Source organism: Eubalaena glacialis, chromosome 9 (assembly GCF_028564815.1).
Source record: "Eubalaena glacialis isolate mEubGla1 chromosome 9, mEubGla1.1.hap2.+ XY, whole genome shotgun sequence".
Taxonomy (NCBI): domain Eukaryota; kingdom Metazoa; phylum Chordata; class Mammalia; order Artiodactyla; family Balaenidae; genus Eubalaena; species Eubalaena glacialis.
This window is the reverse complement of record NC_083724.1, coordinates 66246401-66265161: the sequence shown is the minus strand read 5'-3', so window position 1 is coordinate 66265161 and position 18761 is coordinate 66246401. Positions and strand designations below refer to the sequence as shown.

At 38.0% G+C, this 18761-nt stretch overlaps 1 protein-coding gene across 6 annotated transcripts in view; it reads right to left on the bottom strand.

The window, feature by feature from the left end:
• CCDC171 (coiled-coil domain containing 171) overlaps positions 1-18761 on the bottom strand; it is a 355460-nt gene that overhangs the window by 312647 nt on the left and 24052 nt on the right. For all 6 annotated transcript variants that reach the window (XM_061199072.1, XM_061199071.1, XM_061199076.1 and 3 more), the window contains one exon: positions 1977-2151. In XM_061199072.1, coding sequence (XP_061055055.1) covers positions 1977-2151 — 175 coding nt within the window. The remainder of the gene's footprint in view (positions 1-1976; positions 2152-18761) is intronic.

The window sequence follows — 18761 nt, the reverse complement described above, 5'->3', positions numbered from 1 at the left end:
AGGTAAAATTTACATATAGTGAAACGGACAAATCTTAAGTGCTCCATTCAAAGACACTTGACAAATGCATACACTCATGTAACCAAAACCCCTACCAAAATACAGAAAATTTCCTTCAATCGGAAAAGTTTCCCCCTACTTTTCCTAGTCAGTCCTCACTGCCAACCCATCCTAGAGGTAACCGCTGTTCTGAGTTTTTTTCACCAACGACTAGTTTATTCTGTCCTAGAATTTCATATAATGGAATCATACAGGAAGTCCTCTTCTGTGTAAAGTTTCACTCAGCATAATGTTTTTGAGATTCACTCATGTTATTGAATGTATCAGTAGCTGGTTCATTTTTATTGCTTAGTAATATTTCATTGAATGAATATACAAAAATTGTTTCTTCATTCTTCTGTCAATGGACATTTGGGGTTTTTCTCCAATTTGGGGCTGTCATGAATGGAGCTGCTATGAAATTCTTATACAAGTCTTTTGTGGACAAATGTTTCTCAGAGAAACTACCAAAGAGTGAAACTTCTGGGTCACTGGATAAATATATGTTTATTTTAAAAGAAATTGCCAAGTTTTTTTCCAAAGTAGTTGTACCATTTCACTTTCTCACTAACAAAGTATAAGAGTTCCAGTTCCTCTACATCCTAACTAACATTTGGTATTGACAGTCGTTTTAATGAGAGCCATTGGATGGGTATGCAGTGACAGTCACTGTGGTTTTAGTTTGCATTTCTCTGATGACAAATGAGGGTAAGCATTTTTCATGTGATTAATGGCCATTCTTCTATCTTCCTCTGTAAAGTGTCTTGAAATCATCTGACTTTGGGCAAGTAACTTCCCATCTTCCCTGGACTTCAACTTCCTCATAATTAAATAAAAGTCATTAACTTGTACATCTAGTGCCTTTCAAGTCTTATAATCCTAAATTCCAGATAGTAGTTTAGTAATTAAATGCCAAAGGTAATCAAAAGTATTTTTGACCAATGGCCAGGCCAAGACTAGGGATCGTAACCTTTATAATATAACTTGACATTCGCTTGGCCCCATGCAGTTAACAAAGCACTTTTATTTTCTCATTTCATCCTTAAAACAACCTAGGTTCAAGTATCAGTAAGTGGCAGAATCAGGACCTAAATCTAAATCTTCAGAATTCACGTTCAGTGTTCTCTTCATTAAAACCTGCTGAGTATAAGAATGTTCAGGGCAACATTATTCTTAATAAACAAAAACCAGACACTACCCACTACCAATAGAAACGGATGAATATAAGTGTGGTATGTTCACACTATATAATACTAAACATCAATATGAAGTTCATATGACAATAGGAATGAACTCACAAGCACAATGTTGAAGAAAAGAAGCCAGATACAAAAGAGTACATACTATATGATTCCTTTCATATAAAGTACAAAAAAGAGGCAAAATTAATTATTGCTATTAAAAATCAGGATACCAGTTATCTATGTGGAGGACTTCTGGTAATTTTCCATTTCATGACCTGGATGCTAGTTATAAGTCATATACTTATCTAGGCACACTTCTTTATATATATTATACTCTGTGGTTCCTAAACCTAGCTAATCAACAAATCACCTGCAGTGTTTCTTGAACATACAGATTTTCTCAAGCTAGAGATTCTGTTTCAGATTACATGTGATAGGAGGCCTATGAATTTTTTTTAAATCTCTATGTGATTCTGCTGATTATTCATGGAACAAGTGCTCTAAAAAGTGATTAACAGAATTTTGAACCCATTTTTCTATACTTGTACAAAAAAAATAATGTAAGGTAAAGTAAATGAATGTTCTCACAATTGCCAGAAGACATACACACACAGCAAAGTCTGTCCAACAAAGGCCAGTCAAAGAAATCAAAACCCTACCTCTGATCCTATATGGAATGCATACACAACAGGGAGCAATGATATACAATGACGTTACAACCCCAAACATGGAAAGAAATTGAAATAGTTTTACCACAGAGTTTTTCTTGGATCCTATGTGCCTCAGTTAATCTTTCTTCAGCAGCCCGCCTTCCGAGTCCAGCTTCCTTTCTAGCAACAGCCAGGTCATATTCCAGACTTTGTCGCAATGCCTCTCCTTTTTCAACCTCGGATCGTAGCTTGGCAATCTGGCTCTCGTAGCTTGCCAGCTAAAAACAGACTTCTGATATCATGAACCAATATAAAAATATGTCTCCAAGATTATGAGATCATGCACCCAAACACTTAAATTTCTTAGAGAAATTTGTTTCTATAATATTTATAAGACAAGAATTTACAGGTTTATACTTTGTAAAAGACTGGAAAAGAAGCACTAGCCTTACTCACCAAATAACATTCATTAATTTTCTTATTTTAGAGAATCCACTAGAGAAAAAAATTTTTTTAATTCTTATATGCACTTCTTATTAAAAGTAAAGAGAAATCACAGGTTTTAATCAGAAAAAGTCATACCTAAGAAGTGAAAAAAATGCATGACATATAGTAAGAACTTAAAAATTCATTCTCCCCTCTCCTCCCAATCCCTAATTGAAATCAAGAAGCAAATGGTGGACTTCCCTGGTGGTCCAGTGGTTAAGACTCCACGCTCCCAATGCAGGGGGCGCAGGTTCGAACCCTGGTCAGGGAGCTAAGGTCCCACATGCCGCACAGTGTGGCCAAAAAAATAAAAATAAAATAAAATAAAATGCCTTAAAAAAAGCAGCAAATAGTATCAAAATTTGGTAAATATTGTCTATATTATTTCTCTGGAGTATGACATTACTCACAGAGCATAAAGTAATAAAAGTGCCTGTTTTACAGGGATTTTAATGAACGAATATCTAATTTATCTACTATTTAGATAACTAGATAGTTAATAACTAGATTTAATTTATCTAATATCCTTCCATGAAGTAGTGTGACAGGAGGCAGGTCAGAGAGTTAGAACCAGATGATTTATAAAGTCCCTTCCCACTCTGAAATTCTATGATCTAATCAATGATTCATTAAATGATATTAAATACTTGCTACATGTCAAGTACAGTGAAAGATATAAAAACAAACATTATAGAGCCCCTGATCTCAAGTAATGAAATGCTATAGAAAGTCATAAGGGATTAGTTTTACGAAAGAGGTAAAAATGTTATGATAGTTCAAAGAAAAGCAAAATTACTTATTGCTGGAGGGAGAGAAAGAAATGATGGATGAGAGAGAATGCTAGGAAGGTATCATATGGGAAAGCATCAAGCTACTATATCAGGCTAGAAATAGATGGTCCAATTACCAAATAAGACAAAAAGGATTTCTAAAGGGCAACATCAGAAATTACCGTAAGTAGCAGTTAATATGTAGAGTGCAGTAGGAGTTACACTCTTTTTAACACATAAAAAAAAAAAAATTCCATTTTTAAAAATGTTAGAAAAGTAAATGTCTTCAGCACACTTATACTCACAAAATAAGTATTTACAAATATCTTTTAATAAGTTAATAGAAAAAAACATAAAACCTTTATTACATCTTCAAGATAACTCCATTTATTTCAGAATCACGTCATCCCTCCCTGCCCAGGAATAAAGTTGTTAACATTTGGGCATTCCCAGTTCTGCCAGTCATTTACCTGTTTACCCTCAGACACCACCCCCCCACATCCTTCTCCAGCTCTACTCCATATTCTAGGAACTACATGTGCCAGACTTCCCTGCCCACTGGCTTCTTGGGAGTTTGGATCAATAAGAGGCACTTGTGGTACACGTGAGGACAGGAAAGGAGAAGCCAGGGTATTTGTCCCTCTCTAGATCTACCCTGAGCAGCATCTGTCTTCCCTGTGGCTGCAAATCCTTCTGGATGGCTATCTTTTTTCAACCTTAGGAATGGAAGCAACTTCCTAATGTTGCTACCCTCTGGGTTGCCTTAACATCCCCTATTTGTCTTTTTACCTCTTCTGGTACTTGTGTAATCAATTCCATTTGGACACCAAATGATATTACTCTTGGTATCAGAAATAGCCTCAAGATGGGTTTCTGATATTTTGTGGTAAACCTATATGAGCTTAAATACAATGAAGACCTTTTTGCAGGTAGAAATGGGATACTTTTGCAGTGATTCATGGCCTCCAGTGGGATCACAATTATTTAAATTATCATGTGCAATTGTTTAAAATAAAGTGCCAGTTGAGTTCAAGCCTCTGGGAAATGAAGTAGCAACTGCACTTGACCAACACGGCAGTTTTGTTTACTACAAGACCCATGGCATGGGAAGGCTAAATCTAACTATGCTAGAGAATTTACAAAAATGAAAAGGTAATCCCAGGGCTCTAGAATCTCAGCTCAAGACAGTCAGAAAGCCAGAGAGTTTCTATGTTGACTTTAAAGAACCTCTTATTTCTCATAGCCCCATGGCAGACAAGGCTAAAGACCAGATGGAAAATCTAATTATGGGGAATGCAGAATTAAAATACAAGTTGAATAAAGAGCCTCACCAAGTTTCTAACGTTAAGATGGTATATATCAGCTGGGCATTAAGTAGAAAGGAAGGAGATGGATGAGGACTTTTGGAATTAGACAATCCTGAAAACTGTAAACTTCCAATCTCCTCTAAACACCCCTTCTCCCAACAACAGCAGCCTCTTCTCCCTGTCTGAGGTACTTGACCTTCCCTTGCTTAAAGAATTAGCCAGGACCACAACTGAAATAGCTGTCTTGCAACAGGATTCGCAAGACCCACCTTCACCTCTTTGTCGCCATCGATAGACCCAGACCTCAGTAAGCCACGGGGAGAAAAGCAGTCTTCTCTGGGAGAAGATAGCTTCTATAGCAAAAGGACTGCAAAATCTTGCTAATCTTGTAATAGAAGGAACCCACAGAACATATATCGGCTTGATTTGGATTTAATAAGCTAGCTGTAACAGTTTGCTTGGAATGGGTGACTGTAAATTGAATTCAACATCAGCCTGCATCACTTAATAAAGTCAAAATGCCAGTACTTTCCTGATATAATATGCAGACTTTAGAAGATGGGAGTGGGGGCTTCCCTGGTGGTCCAGTGGCTAAGACTCTACGCTCCCAATGCAAGGGGCCTGGGTTCGATCCCTGGTCAGGGAACTAGATCCCACATGCTGCAACTAAAAGAGCCCGCATGCTGCAACTAAAGATCCCGCATGGGGGCTTCCCTGTTGGCGCAGAGGTTAAGAATCCGCCTGCCAATGCAGGGGACATGGGTTCGAGCCCTGGCCCAGGAAGATCCCACATGCCGCGGAGCAACTAAGCCTGTGCGCCACAACTACTGAGCCCACGTACCACAACTACTGAAGCCTGCGTGCCTAGAGCCCGGCTCCGCAGCAAGAGAAGCCGCGAAAATGAGAAGCCCACGCACCGCAACGAAGAGTAGCCCCTGCTCACCGCAACTAGCGAAAGCCCGCGCACAGCAACAAAGACCCAACACAGCCAAAAATAAAAATTAATTAATTAATTAATTAATTTTTAAAAAAAATATCCCGCATGCCTCAACGAAGATCCAGCACGCGGCAATGAAGATCCCGTGTGCCGCAATTAAGACCCGGCGCAGCCAAATAAATAAATAAATATTTAAAAAATAAAATAAAATAAAGTAAAAGAAGATGGGAGTGCTTTTATTATGAGCAAACCAAAACCTCCCCTTTCCCCAACTGCATCCTCTTTGAGAGCCCAAAGGACATTATTTTCCTAATTAAAGTGCTCTAAAATACACTGGCCAGCAAAAGCACCCTTAGAAAGCTCTAGCGGCTAACCTCTATATACCAGAGGTAATAGTAGATGGTGAAGATAATGGTGGGATATGTCATAATTGAGATGGACTCACCAATCTCAATCAAAATGGTGAAATTCCAGAGCAGCAAAGGCCAGGTGATAGCAATTAACCAGTAGAGACAGGGTGAGCACAGTTGCTATAATGGAGGGGTGGAGCACAACAGTAATCATAGCATTTGACCTCCAGGTATGTGTGGTGGTATCTAATTGATCCTCGCATACCCAGGAATTAAAGAGATGGGCAGCCTTCTAAAGCAGTGCTATACAGTAGATATATAATGCAAGAAATTTTAAATTTTGTGTAATTTTAAATTTTCTAGTAGCAATATTTTGAAAAGTAAAAATAAATATGTGAAACTAATTTTAATATTTTATTTAACCCAATATGTCCAAGATTATCATTATTTCAACATAAAATCAACATGAAAAATTATTAGTGAGCTATTATACTTTTTTTAGATATTTTACACCTTTTTGTACCAAGTTTTTGAAATCCAGTGTGTATTTGTAGCACATCTTAATTCAGACTAGTCACATTTCAAGTGCTCAAAAGACACATGTGGCTAATGGCCACCATATTGGAGAAGCGATTCTAAAGCATTATTTGATCTAAACAACAACAACAACAACAACAACAAAAAAACCAACAGAAAAACTCCAAGTCTGGTGAGCAGAATCCTTACTTAAGTCTCTAAAATATGAAGTCATACCCTCCCATCAGTTCCCAGACTCCCTGACTCCTTGAGGCACCGCCACAAGTATATACTGTAAACTTCCCCCGAGCCTTTCCCAATGCGCAAGGTACAAGCTCTGAACTGGAGACTAGCATTTACTGTATCTCGCACACACAGATCCAGGAAATAAAGGATGGAAGTGGGAGTGGCCTCTCTCTATTAACATAGCCTCTAATAACCTTACCATCTACCAACCCACTCACTGGGTTCCCCTCCACCCACCTAAACATGCAACTTTGGGCTTTGATATTTTAGAAGAGATCTTAATTTACAAAGGGTGAATACTTCCACCAGGTGACACAAAAATGATCCACTTTGATACATACTGCAACATGGATTAACTTTGGAAACATTATGCCAAATGAAACAAAACAAACACAAAAGGACAAATATTCTACAGTGCCACTTATATAAGGTATCTATCTAGAATATGCAAATACATAGAAATATAAAGTAGATTAGAGGTTAGCAGGGGTCAGGTGGGGGAAGGGGGAAGGAGGACGGGGGAGTTATTGCTTAACAGGTACAGTTTCTGTTTGGGATGATAAAAATTTTTGAAAATAGATACTGGCGATGGTTGCACAGTGCTGTGAATATAAATATAACTGAATTGTACACTTAAAATGGTTAAAATTGTAAATGTTATATATTTTTACCACAGTAAAAAAAATTTTTTTTAAATCCATTATATCAGAAGCTGAGACTACCTCTAGGCTAGTTTTGGGCTCCTTGTGCCAGTGAAACAAAAGGCAAAGAAAGATGATGTTACCAGAGTCCTGATTACCAAGACTGGCTGGGGTGACTGATCCTGATTACCAAGGGGATAGTGAGGCAGAGGAGACCATGGAAACCTGCGGATTCAACGGTATGATTGTCAGTATATCCATATCTACAGAGATCCAATAGAGGTGGCACCATTAAGGAATCAAACTTTTCAAGAATGAAATGCGGTCACTCCACCAAGGAAAATGCTGGCAGAGGGTAAGGGAAACAAGGAATCAGTTGTGACAGAAGTGAAGTGAAAAATATCAGCTTATAACCCTAGAACCCTAAGAATAAGAACTGCAGCAGCTCTGCATATCTGTTATATGTATATATTAGTGATTTTTTTCTTTGCTCCTCATCTCTGGCATTATATGAAGAATGTTGGTACTATTGGTCTCAATTTAATTCATGAGACACAAAATTGTAAGATTCTGATGGTGAGGATATATATCATCTGTGAGATAGAAACAATGGACTAATAAGCCTTTGTGTCTCCCATTGTGGAGTGGGTGAGAGCATCTTTGTATAGAGGATATTTGAGTTGCCTTGCAAGATTACGCAGGAACAAGATATTATTGCATGGGAGTTACACATGGGCAGAAGAGTGATAATGAATGCTGAAGAGCAAAAAGTGTGGACTGTCAATCATTTGTCCATTTGATCCATTTCTCAACCCCCTTCTTTTGCTCTACTCTATTATATCATAGGAACTGTAATTCCCATGCTCCATTGTTAAATGGCTCTACTTCTGGCAGTGTCTCTGGCAGTAGCTGCATCTCTTTTCAGGTTCCAGCTGCCTATCCTTCATTCCAGCATCCCAAACTGACTGAACAGCCCCTACCATGGTTCTCCCTCCCACCAGACAGCTCCAACTTCTGGACTCTGGTAACATCATCTCCTCCCATTGGTCCTCTGGCCTAGAGGTGATGGTGGCTTCCTGATGTAACTAATCTCTAGGTGGCCTCATCGTTCCCTGTTTGAATTCCTAGGTCTTTCATCACCTGTACAACCAATTCCGTCTATTAATGTCCCTCTTTTAGCCTGACTGGGCCTTATTTGATTTCCAGAGCTACCCACAGAGCTGTGAAAAACATATCCTCTAGCTGTGAAAAACAACCATGAGGTTGTTTTCTCATTTAAGCTTCAACATATGCACTACAACATGCAACAGCAACAAAATGGTATCTCCCTCCTTTTCAAAACAAGTCTTCATTCTTTTAGGTCTTATGTTCAACCAGTTGTCTTAGAACCTCCTCTCTGTGTCATCCTCCATGTCTTCCCTGATGCCCTCCTACAGCATATCTCAGCCTCTAAAAGGTCTTTCACCATTTTTACTCCATGACCCTCTTTGGCAATCTGGCAAGGCCTTTTCAAAATAATGTAATTACATGCATAAAATAAAATACACAAGATAACAAAAAGAATCAATGTATAAAAATAAATATATGATATAACAACCAATTTGTGATGCTGTAATCTATGTTACTTCTTTAATAACACATTAAATAACAAGTTCTACCCACAAGTCTAATAACCATTTCAAAGTAATGACAAGTATAAACAATATTTCAATATATTTGCAGTAACTGAAGTATGGTATGTGTCTGCAATTTCTATTGGTGATAAATTCAAAAGTACTTCTAATCCTACTATAGCTTGCTGTTAAAAGGACGACTGGCTGGGCCAAGCCCTTCATAACAGAAGGAAATACTTAACATGAGTTAGAGGTTAATAAAAATAAAAATATAATTTCTCCCCATCCAACTACATGGATTCCTTGATTTCTCAGTTTGTAAGGACCCCTGCTTAAGACCCCTACTCCTAAGAAATCTGGCAGGATCAGTCAAACATCTTTAGGTCTTGAACCCTAGAAAGCCTACTGCTTCGTCCTAGGTATCCAGTAACTTTTAGCTAGAGAAAGTTACATTGCTTTTCTTTATTCTCTCCCACCCTCATTGCTCTAAAAGATTTTCTTGCTCTATCATCACTATCGGGGCCAATGAGATATCTGAATAGCTTCATGATCTCTTTCCTGCTTTGCACATCTGTATTATTATGCTCAAATAATTTTAATAACCACTGCAACAGTGAAAACCTTGTGGCATTTTCCCATCTCAATCACCCACATTAGTACAACTTAGTTTCATTCGGAAGCTGTGAGTCTATAAGAAACTCCTCTCCCCCATACCCTCTGCCCACTAATAAATCTTCTCAACAGTAACCTATTATTTCCATACCTAGGAAAGAAAACTGGGGCTCAGAAAAATTACATAAGTTGTCCAAGAATCCACAATAATGAAATTCCTAGAGAAGTCATTTTAAAGATTTTTATTATTTTTTATTGTGGTATAACTGACATATTATGTTAGTTTCAGGTGTACAATATAATGATTTAATATTTATATATATTGCAAAATGATCACCACATAATTCTAGTTAACATCCGTCACCGAGGAGGAACCAAGATGGCGGAGTAGAAGGACGTGCTCTCACTCCCTCTTGCGAAAACACCAGAATCACAACTAGCTGCTGGACAATCATCGACAGAAGACACTGGAACTCACCAAAAAAGATACCCCACATCGAAAGACAAAGGAGAAGCCACAATGAGACGGTAGGAGGGGCGCAGAGTAAAATCAAATCACGTAACTGGTGGGTGGGTGACTCACAGACTGGCGAACACTTATACCACAGAAGTCCACGCACTGGAGTGAAGGTTCTGAGCCCCACGTCAGGCTTCCCAACCTGGGGGTCCGGCAACGGGAGGAGGGATTCATAGAGAATCAGACTTTGCAGCCTAGTGGGAATTGATTGCAGGACTTCGACAGGACTGGGGGAAACAGAGACCCCACTCTTGGAGGGCGCACACAAAATAGTGTGCACATCGGGACCCAGGGGAAGGAGCAGTGACGCCGGGGGAGACTGAACCAGACCTATCTGCTAGTGTTGGAAGGTCTCCGGCGAGGCAGGGGGGTGGCTCTGTTTCACCGTGGGGACAAGGACACTGGCAGCAGAAGTTCTGGGAAGTACTCCTTGGCGTGAGCCCTCCCAGAGTCTGTCATTAGCCCCACCAAAGAGCCCAGGTAGGCTCCAGTGTTGGGTTGCCTCAGGCAAAACAACCAACAGGGAGGGAACCCAGCCCCACCCATCAACAGTCAAGTGGATTAAACTTTTACTGAGCTCTGACCACCACAGCAACAGTCAGCTCTACCCACCACCAGCGCCTCCCATCAAGCCTCTTAGATAGCCTCAACCACCAGAGGGCAGACAGCAGAAGCAAGAAAAACTATAATCCTGCAGCCTGTGGAATGAAAACCACATTCACAGAAAGATAGACAAGATGAAAAGGCAGAGGGCTATGTACCAGATGAAGGAACAAGATAAAAGCCCAGAAAAACAACTAAATGAAGTGGAGATAGGCAACCTTCCAGAAAAAGAATTCAGAATAATGATAGTGAAGATGATCCAGGACCTCGGAATAAGAATGGAGGCAAAGATCGAGAAGATGCAAGAAATGTTTAACAAAGACCTACAAGAATTAAAGCACAAACAAACAGAGATGAACAATACAAAAACTGAAATGAAAACTAGACTAGAAGGAATCAAAAGCAGAATAACTGAGGCAGAAGAACGGATAAGTGACCTGGAAGATAGAATGGTGGAATTCACTGCTGCGGAACAGAATAAAGAAAAAAGAATGAAAAGAAATGAAGACAGCCTAAGAGACCTCTGGGACAACATTAAACGCAACAACATTCGCATTATAGGGGTCCCAGAAGGAGAAGAGAGAGAGAAAGGACCCGAGAAAGTATTTGAAGAGATTACAGTCGAAAATGTCCCTAACATGGGAAAGGAAATAGCCACCCAAGTCCAGGAAGCCCAGCGAGTCCCATACAGGATAAACCCAAGGAGAAACATGCCGAGACACATAGTAATCAAATTGGAAAAAATTAAAGACAAAGAAAAATTATTGAAAGCAGCAAGGGAAAAATGACAAATAACATACAAGGGAACTCCCATTAGGTTAACAGCGGATTTCTCAGCAGAAACTCTACAAGCCAGAAGCAGGTGACATGATATACTTAAAGTGATGAAAGGGAAGAACCTACAACCAAGATTACTCTACCTGGCAAGGATCTCATTCAGATTCGATGGAGAAATCAAAAGCTTTACAGACAAGCAAAAGCTAAGAGAATTCAGCACCACCAAACCAGCTCTACAACAAATGCTAAAGGAACTTCTCTAAGTGGGAAACACAAGAGAAGAAAAGGACCTACAAAAACAAACCCAAAACAATTAAGAAAATGGTCATAGGAACATACATATCGATAAGTACCTTAAACGTGAATGGATTAAATGCTCCAACAAAAAGACACAGGCTTGCTGAATGGATATAAAGACAAAACCCATACATATGCTGTCTACAAGAGACCCACTTCAGACCTAGGGACACATACAGACTGAAAGTGAGGGGATGGAAAAAGATATTCCATGCAAATGGAAATCAAAAGAAAGCTGGAGTAGCAATACTCATATCAGATAAAATAGACTTTAAAATAAAAAATGTTACAAGAGACAAAGAAGGACACTACATAATGATCAAGGGATCAATCCAAGAAGAAGATATAACAATTATAAATATATATGCACCCAACATAGGAGCACCTCAATACATAAGGCAACTGCTAACAGCTCTAAAAGAGGAAATCGACAGTAACACAATAATAGTGGGGGACTTTAACACCTCACTTACACCAATGGACAGATCAGCCAAAATGAAAATAAATAAGGAAACAGAAGCTATAAATGACACAATAGACCAGATAGATTTAATTGATATTTATAGGACATTCCATCCAAAAACAGCAGATTACACTTTCTTCTCAAGTGCGCACGGAACATTCTCCAGGATAGATCACATCTTGGGTCACAAATCAAGCCTCAGTAAATTTAAGAAAATGGAAATCATATCAAGCATCTTTTCTGACCACAACGTTATGAGATTAGAAATTAATTACAGGGAAAAAAACGTAAAAAACACAAACACATGGAGGCTAAACAATACGTTACTAAATAACCAAGAGATCACTGAAGAAATCAAAGAGGAAATCAAAAAATACCTAGAGACAAATGACAATGAAAACACGACAACCCAAAACCTATGGGATGCAGCAAAAGCAGTTCTAAGAGGGAAGTTTATAGCTATACAAGCCTACCTAAAGAAACAAGAAAAATCTCAAGTAAACAATCTAACCTTACACCTAAAGAAACTAGAGAAAGAAGAACAAACAAAACCCAAAGTTAGCAGAAGGAAAGAAATCATAAAGATCAGAGCAGAAATAAATGAAATAGAAACAAAGAAAACAATAGCAAAGATCAATAAAACTAAAAGCTGGTTCTTTGAGAAGATAAACAAAATTGATAAGCCATTAGCCAGACTCATCAAGAAAAAGAGGGAGAGGACTCAAATCAATAAAATCAGAAATGAAAAAGGAGAAGTTACAACAGACACCGCAGAAATACAAAGCATCCTAAGAGACTACTACAAGCAACTTTATGCCAATAAAATGGACAACCTGGAAGAAATGGAAAAATTCTTAGAAAGGTATAACCTTCCAAGACTGAACCAGGAAGAAGCAGAAAATATGAACAGACCAATCACAAGTAATGAAATTGAAACTGTGATTAAAAATCTTCCAACAAACAAAAGTCCAGGACCAGACGGCTTCACAGGTGAATTCTATCAAACATTTAGAGCAGAGCTAACACCTATCCTTCTCAAACTCTTCCAAAAAATTGCAGAGGAAGGAACACTCCCAAACACATTCTATGAGGCCACCATCACCCTGATACCAAAACCAGACAAAGACACTACAAAAAAAGAAAATTACAGACCAATATCACTGATGTATATAGATGCAAAAATCCTCAACAAAATACTAGCAAACAGAATCCAACAACACATTAAAAGGATCATACACCACAATCAAGTGGGATTTATCCCAGGGATGCAAGGATTCTTCAATATACGCAAATCAATCAGTGTGATACACCATATTAACAAATTGAAGAATAAAAACCATATGATCATCTCAATAGATGCAGAAAAAGCTTTTGACAAAATTCAACACCCATTTATGATAAAAACTCTCCAGAAAGTGGGCATAGAGGGAACCTACCTCAACATAATAAAGGCCATATATGACAAACCCACAGCAAACATCATTCTCAATGGTGAAAAACTGAAAGTATTTCCTCTAAGATCAGGAATGAGACAAGGATGTCCACTCTCACCACTATTATTCAACATAGTTCTGGAAGTCCTAGCCACGGCAATCAGAGAAGAAAAAGAAATAAAAGGAATACAAATTGGAAAAGAAGAAGTAAAACTGTCACTGTTTGCAGATGACATGATACTATACATAGAGAATCCTAAAACTGCCACCAGAAAACTGCTAGAGCTAATTAATGAATATGGTAAAGTTGCAGGATACAAAATTAATGCACAGAAATCTCTTGCATTCCTATACACTAATGATGAAAAATCTGAAAGAGAAATTATGGAAACACTCCCATTTACCATTGCAACAAAAAGAATAAAATACCTAGGAATAAACCTACCTAGGGAGACAAAAGACCTGTATGCAGAAAACTATAAGACACTGATGAAAGAAATCAAAGATGATACCAACAGATGGAGAGATATACCATGTTCTTGGATTGGAAGAATCAATATTGTGAAAATGACTATACTACCCAAAGCAATCTACAGATTCAATGCAATCCTTATCAAATTACCAATGGCATTTTTTACGGAGCTAGAACAAATCATCTTAAAATTTGTATGGAGACACAAAAGACCCCGAATAGCCAAAGCAGTCTTGAGGGAAAAAAACGGAGCTGGAGGAATCAGACTCCCTGACTTCAGACTATACTACAAAGCTACAGTAATCAAGACAATATGGTACTGGCACAAAAACAGAAACATAGATCAGTGGAACAAGATAGAAAGCCCAGAGATAAACCCACGCACCTATGGTCAACTAATCTATGACCAAGGAGGCAAAGATATACAATGGAGAAAAGACAGTCTCTTCAATAAGTGGTGCTGGGAAAACTGGACAGCTACATGTAAAAGAATGAAATTAGAATACTCCCTAACACCATACACAAAAATAAACTCAAAATGGATTAGAGACCTAAATGTAAGACTGGACACTATAAAACTCTTAGAGGAAAACATAGGAAGAACACTCTTTGATATAAATCACAGCAAGATCTTTTTTGATCCACCTCCTAGAGTAATGGAAATAAAAATAAAAATAAACAAATGGGACCTAATGAAACTTCAAAGCTTTTGCACAGCAAAGGAAACCATAAACAAGACGAAAAGACAACCCTCAGAATGGGAGAAAATATTTGCAAACGAATCAACGGACAAAGGATTAATCTCCAAAATATATAAACAGCTCACTCAGCTCAATATTAAAGAAACAAACACCCCAATCCAAAAATGGGCAGAAGACCTAAATAGACATTTCTCCAAAGAAGACATACAGATGGCCAAAAAGCACATGAAAAGATGCTCAACATCACTAATTATTAGAGAAATGCAAATCAAAACTACAATGAGGTATCACCTCACACCAGTTAGAATGGGCATCATCAGAAAATCTACAAACAACAAATGCTGGAGAGGGTGTGGAGAAAAGGGTACCCTCTTGCACTGTTGGTGGGAATGTAAATTGCTACAGCCACTATGGAGAACAGTACGGAGGTTCCTTAGAAAACTAAAAATAGATTTACCATATGATCCAGCAATCCCACTACTGGGCACATACCCACAGAAAACCGTAATTCAAAAAGACACATGCATCCCAATGTTCATTGCAGCACTATTTACAATAGCCAGGTCATGGAAGCAACCTAAATGCCCATCGACAGACGAATGGATAAAGAAGTTGTGGTACATATATACAATGGAATATTACTCAGCCATAAAAAGGAACGAAATTGAGTCATTTGCTGAGACGTGGATGGATCTAGAGACTGTCATACAGAGTGAAGTCAGTCAGAAAGAGAAAAACAAATATCGTATATTAATGCATGTATGTGGAACCTAGAAAAATGGTAGAGCTGAGCCGGTTTGCAGGGCAGAAGTTGAGACACAGATGTAGAGAACAGACATATGGACACCAAGGGGGGAAAACCACGGTGGGGTGGGGATGGTGGTGTGCTGAATTGGATGATTGGGATTGACATGTATACACTGATGTGTATAAAATTGATGACGAATAAGAACCTGCAGTATAAAAACAAACAAACAAACAAAACAACTAATACTAAACTTTCTTTGGGTTATTTGTATGGAAATATGTTAATATAAATGTTTCAGACATTACATGAAATTTCTAAAAATCTTATATGTTCTGGTATAATGTTATAAGTCATAATTCTAGTTATTACTTTAAAATGTATATCTCAGAAATAACTAAATTTCCTTGTCAATTGCATTATTATGAACTTTCATCAAATCTTTAACCGTGGTCATTTTTAAGTCTTTTGTCATTTACAGACAGTTCTGGGTGTACTCTGATGCTTTTGCAAATATGTTCCTATAAAAGGGTTTCATCTTCAAGGAATTCATGGAAAAGACTCTGACAAGTACAGGTTTCTGGTAACTGACTGTACTGCTCAACTGAATGAATAAGCATTTTCAGAACTCTAATGAAAAACTGATGAACTCATAAAAATGCCAACAAAAGATCAAGATGAAGAAAAAAAAATTAATTACATGGGACTGAGTGTGCTGATGAGGATGATTATAATTTGTGTGACTTTCTGTTTGAATTTAAAAAATTTTTTAAAAATCCCACAAGGACTCAGAGGCAAAGAATATACAAATCAATTTTCACTGCAAAGTAAAGGAGCTGTTACAGTGGAGGATTACTGGACTGAATGTCAATATTATGACATAGCATGAGTGTGTTTCGTGTTTGGTAATTGCAATCATTGTTGCTTTTGTTGTGGTCATCCATTAAAAAAAAAAAAAAAAAATCCGTCACCATACATAGTTATAATTTTTTTCTTGTGATGAGAACTTTTAAGATCTACTATCTTAGCAACTTTCAAAAATGCAATACAGTACATTATTAACTGTAGTTGTCATGCTGTATATTACATCCCCAGGACTTAAAGTTTGTACCTTTTGACCCCCTTCCCCCATTTCACCTACCTCCACCCACCCCCTGCCTCTGACAACCACCAATTTATTCTCTGTATCTGAGAGCTTGGGGTTTCCTTTAATTTTTAAATTCCACCTATAAATGATACCATACAGTATTTGTCTTTTTTTTTTCACATCTTTATTGGAGTATAATTGCTTTACAATGTTGTGTTAGTTTCTGCTGTATAACAAAGTAAATCAGCTATACATATAAATTTATCCCCATTTCTCCTCCCTCTTGCGTCTCCCTCCCACCCTCCCTAACCCACCCCTCTAGGTGGTCACAAATCACGGAGCTGATCTCCCTGTGCCATGCGGCTGCTTCCAACTAGCTATCTATTTTACATTTGGTAGTGTATATATGTCCATGCAACTCTCTCACTTCATCCCAGCTTACCCTTCCCCCTCCCCATGTCCTCAAGTCCATTCTCTACATCTGCGTCTTTATTCCTGTCCTGTTCCTAGGTTCTTCACAACGACTTTTTGTTTTTTTTTTTTAGATTCCATATATATGTGTTAGCATACGGTATTTGTTTTTCTCTTTCTGACTTACTTCACTCTGTATGACAGTCTCTAGGTCCATCCACCTCACTGCAAATAACTCAATGTTGTTTATTTTTATGGCTGAGTAATATTCCATTGTATATACGTACCACATCTGCTTTATCCATTCATCTGTTGATGGACACTTAGGTTGCTTCCATGTCCTGGCTATTGTAAATAGTGCTGCAATGAACACTGGGGTACATGACTCTTTTTGAATTACGGTTTTCTCAGGGTATATGCCCAGTAGTGGGATTGCTGGGTCGTATGGTAGTTCTGTTTTTAGTTTTTTAAGGAACCTCCATACTGTTCTCCATAGTGGCTGTATCAGTTTACATTCCCACCAACAGTGCAAGAGGGTTCCCCTTTCTCCACACCCTCTCCAGCACATACCCTTTGTAGATTTTTTGATGATGGCTCTTCTGACCAGTGTGAGGTGATATCTCATTGTACTTTTTTTTTTTTTCATTGTACTTTTGATTTGCATTTCTCTAATGATTAGTGATGTTGAGCATCCTTTCATGTGTTTGTTGGCAGTCTGTATATCTTCTTTGGGGAAATGTCTATTTGGGTCTTCTGCCCATTTTTGGATTGGGTTCCTTGTTTTATTAATATTGAGCTGCATGAGCTGCTTGTATATTTTGGAGAATAATCCTTTGTCAGTTGCTTCATTTGCAAATATTTTCTCCCATTCAGAGGGTTGTTCTTTTCGTCTTGTTTAGTTTCCTTTGCTGTGCAAAAGCTTTGAAGTTTCATTAGGTCCCATTTGTTTATTTTTGTTTTTACTTCCATTTCTCTAGGAGGTGGGTCAAAAAGGATCTTGCTGTGATTTATGTCATAGAGTGTTCTGCCTATGTTTTCCTCTAAGAGTTTTATAGTGTCTGGCCTTACATTTAGGTCTTTAATCCATTTTGAGTTTATTTTTGTGTATGGTGTTAGGGAGTGTTCTAATTTCATTCTTTCACATGTAGCTGTCCAGTGTTCCCAGCACCACTTATTGAAGAGGCTGTCTTTTCTCCATTGTATATTCTTGTCTCATTTATCAAAGATAAGGTAACCATATGTGCATGGGTTTATCTCTGGGCTTTCTATCCTGTTTCATTGATCTATATTTCTGTTTTTGTGCCAGTACCATACTGTCTTGATTACTGCAGCTTTGTAGTATAGCCTGAAGTCAGGGAGCCTGATTCCTCCAGCTCCGTTTTTATTTCTCAAGATTGCTTTGGCTATTCGGGGTCTTTTGTGTTTCCATACAAATTGCGAAATTTTTTGTTCTAGTTCTGTGAAAAATGCCATTGGTAGTTTGATAGGGATTGCATTGAAACTGAAGATTGCTTTAGGTAGTATAGTCATTTTCACAATATTGATTCTTCCAATCCAAGAACATGGTGTATCTCTCCATCTGTTTGTATCATCTTTAATTTCTTTCATCAGTGTCTTACAGTTTTGTGCATGCAGGTCTTTTGTCTCCTTAGGTAGGTTTATTCCTACATATTCTATTTTTTGTTGCAATGGTAAATGGGAGTGTTTCCTTAATTTCTCTTTCAGATTTTTCATCATTAGTGTATAGGAATGCAAGAGATTTGTGTGCATTAATTTTGTATCCTGCTACTTTACCAAATTCATTGATTAGCTCTAGTAGTTTTCTGGTAGCATCTTTAGGATTTTCTATGTACAGTATCATGTCACCTGCAAATAGTGACAGCTTTACTTCTTCTTTTCCAATT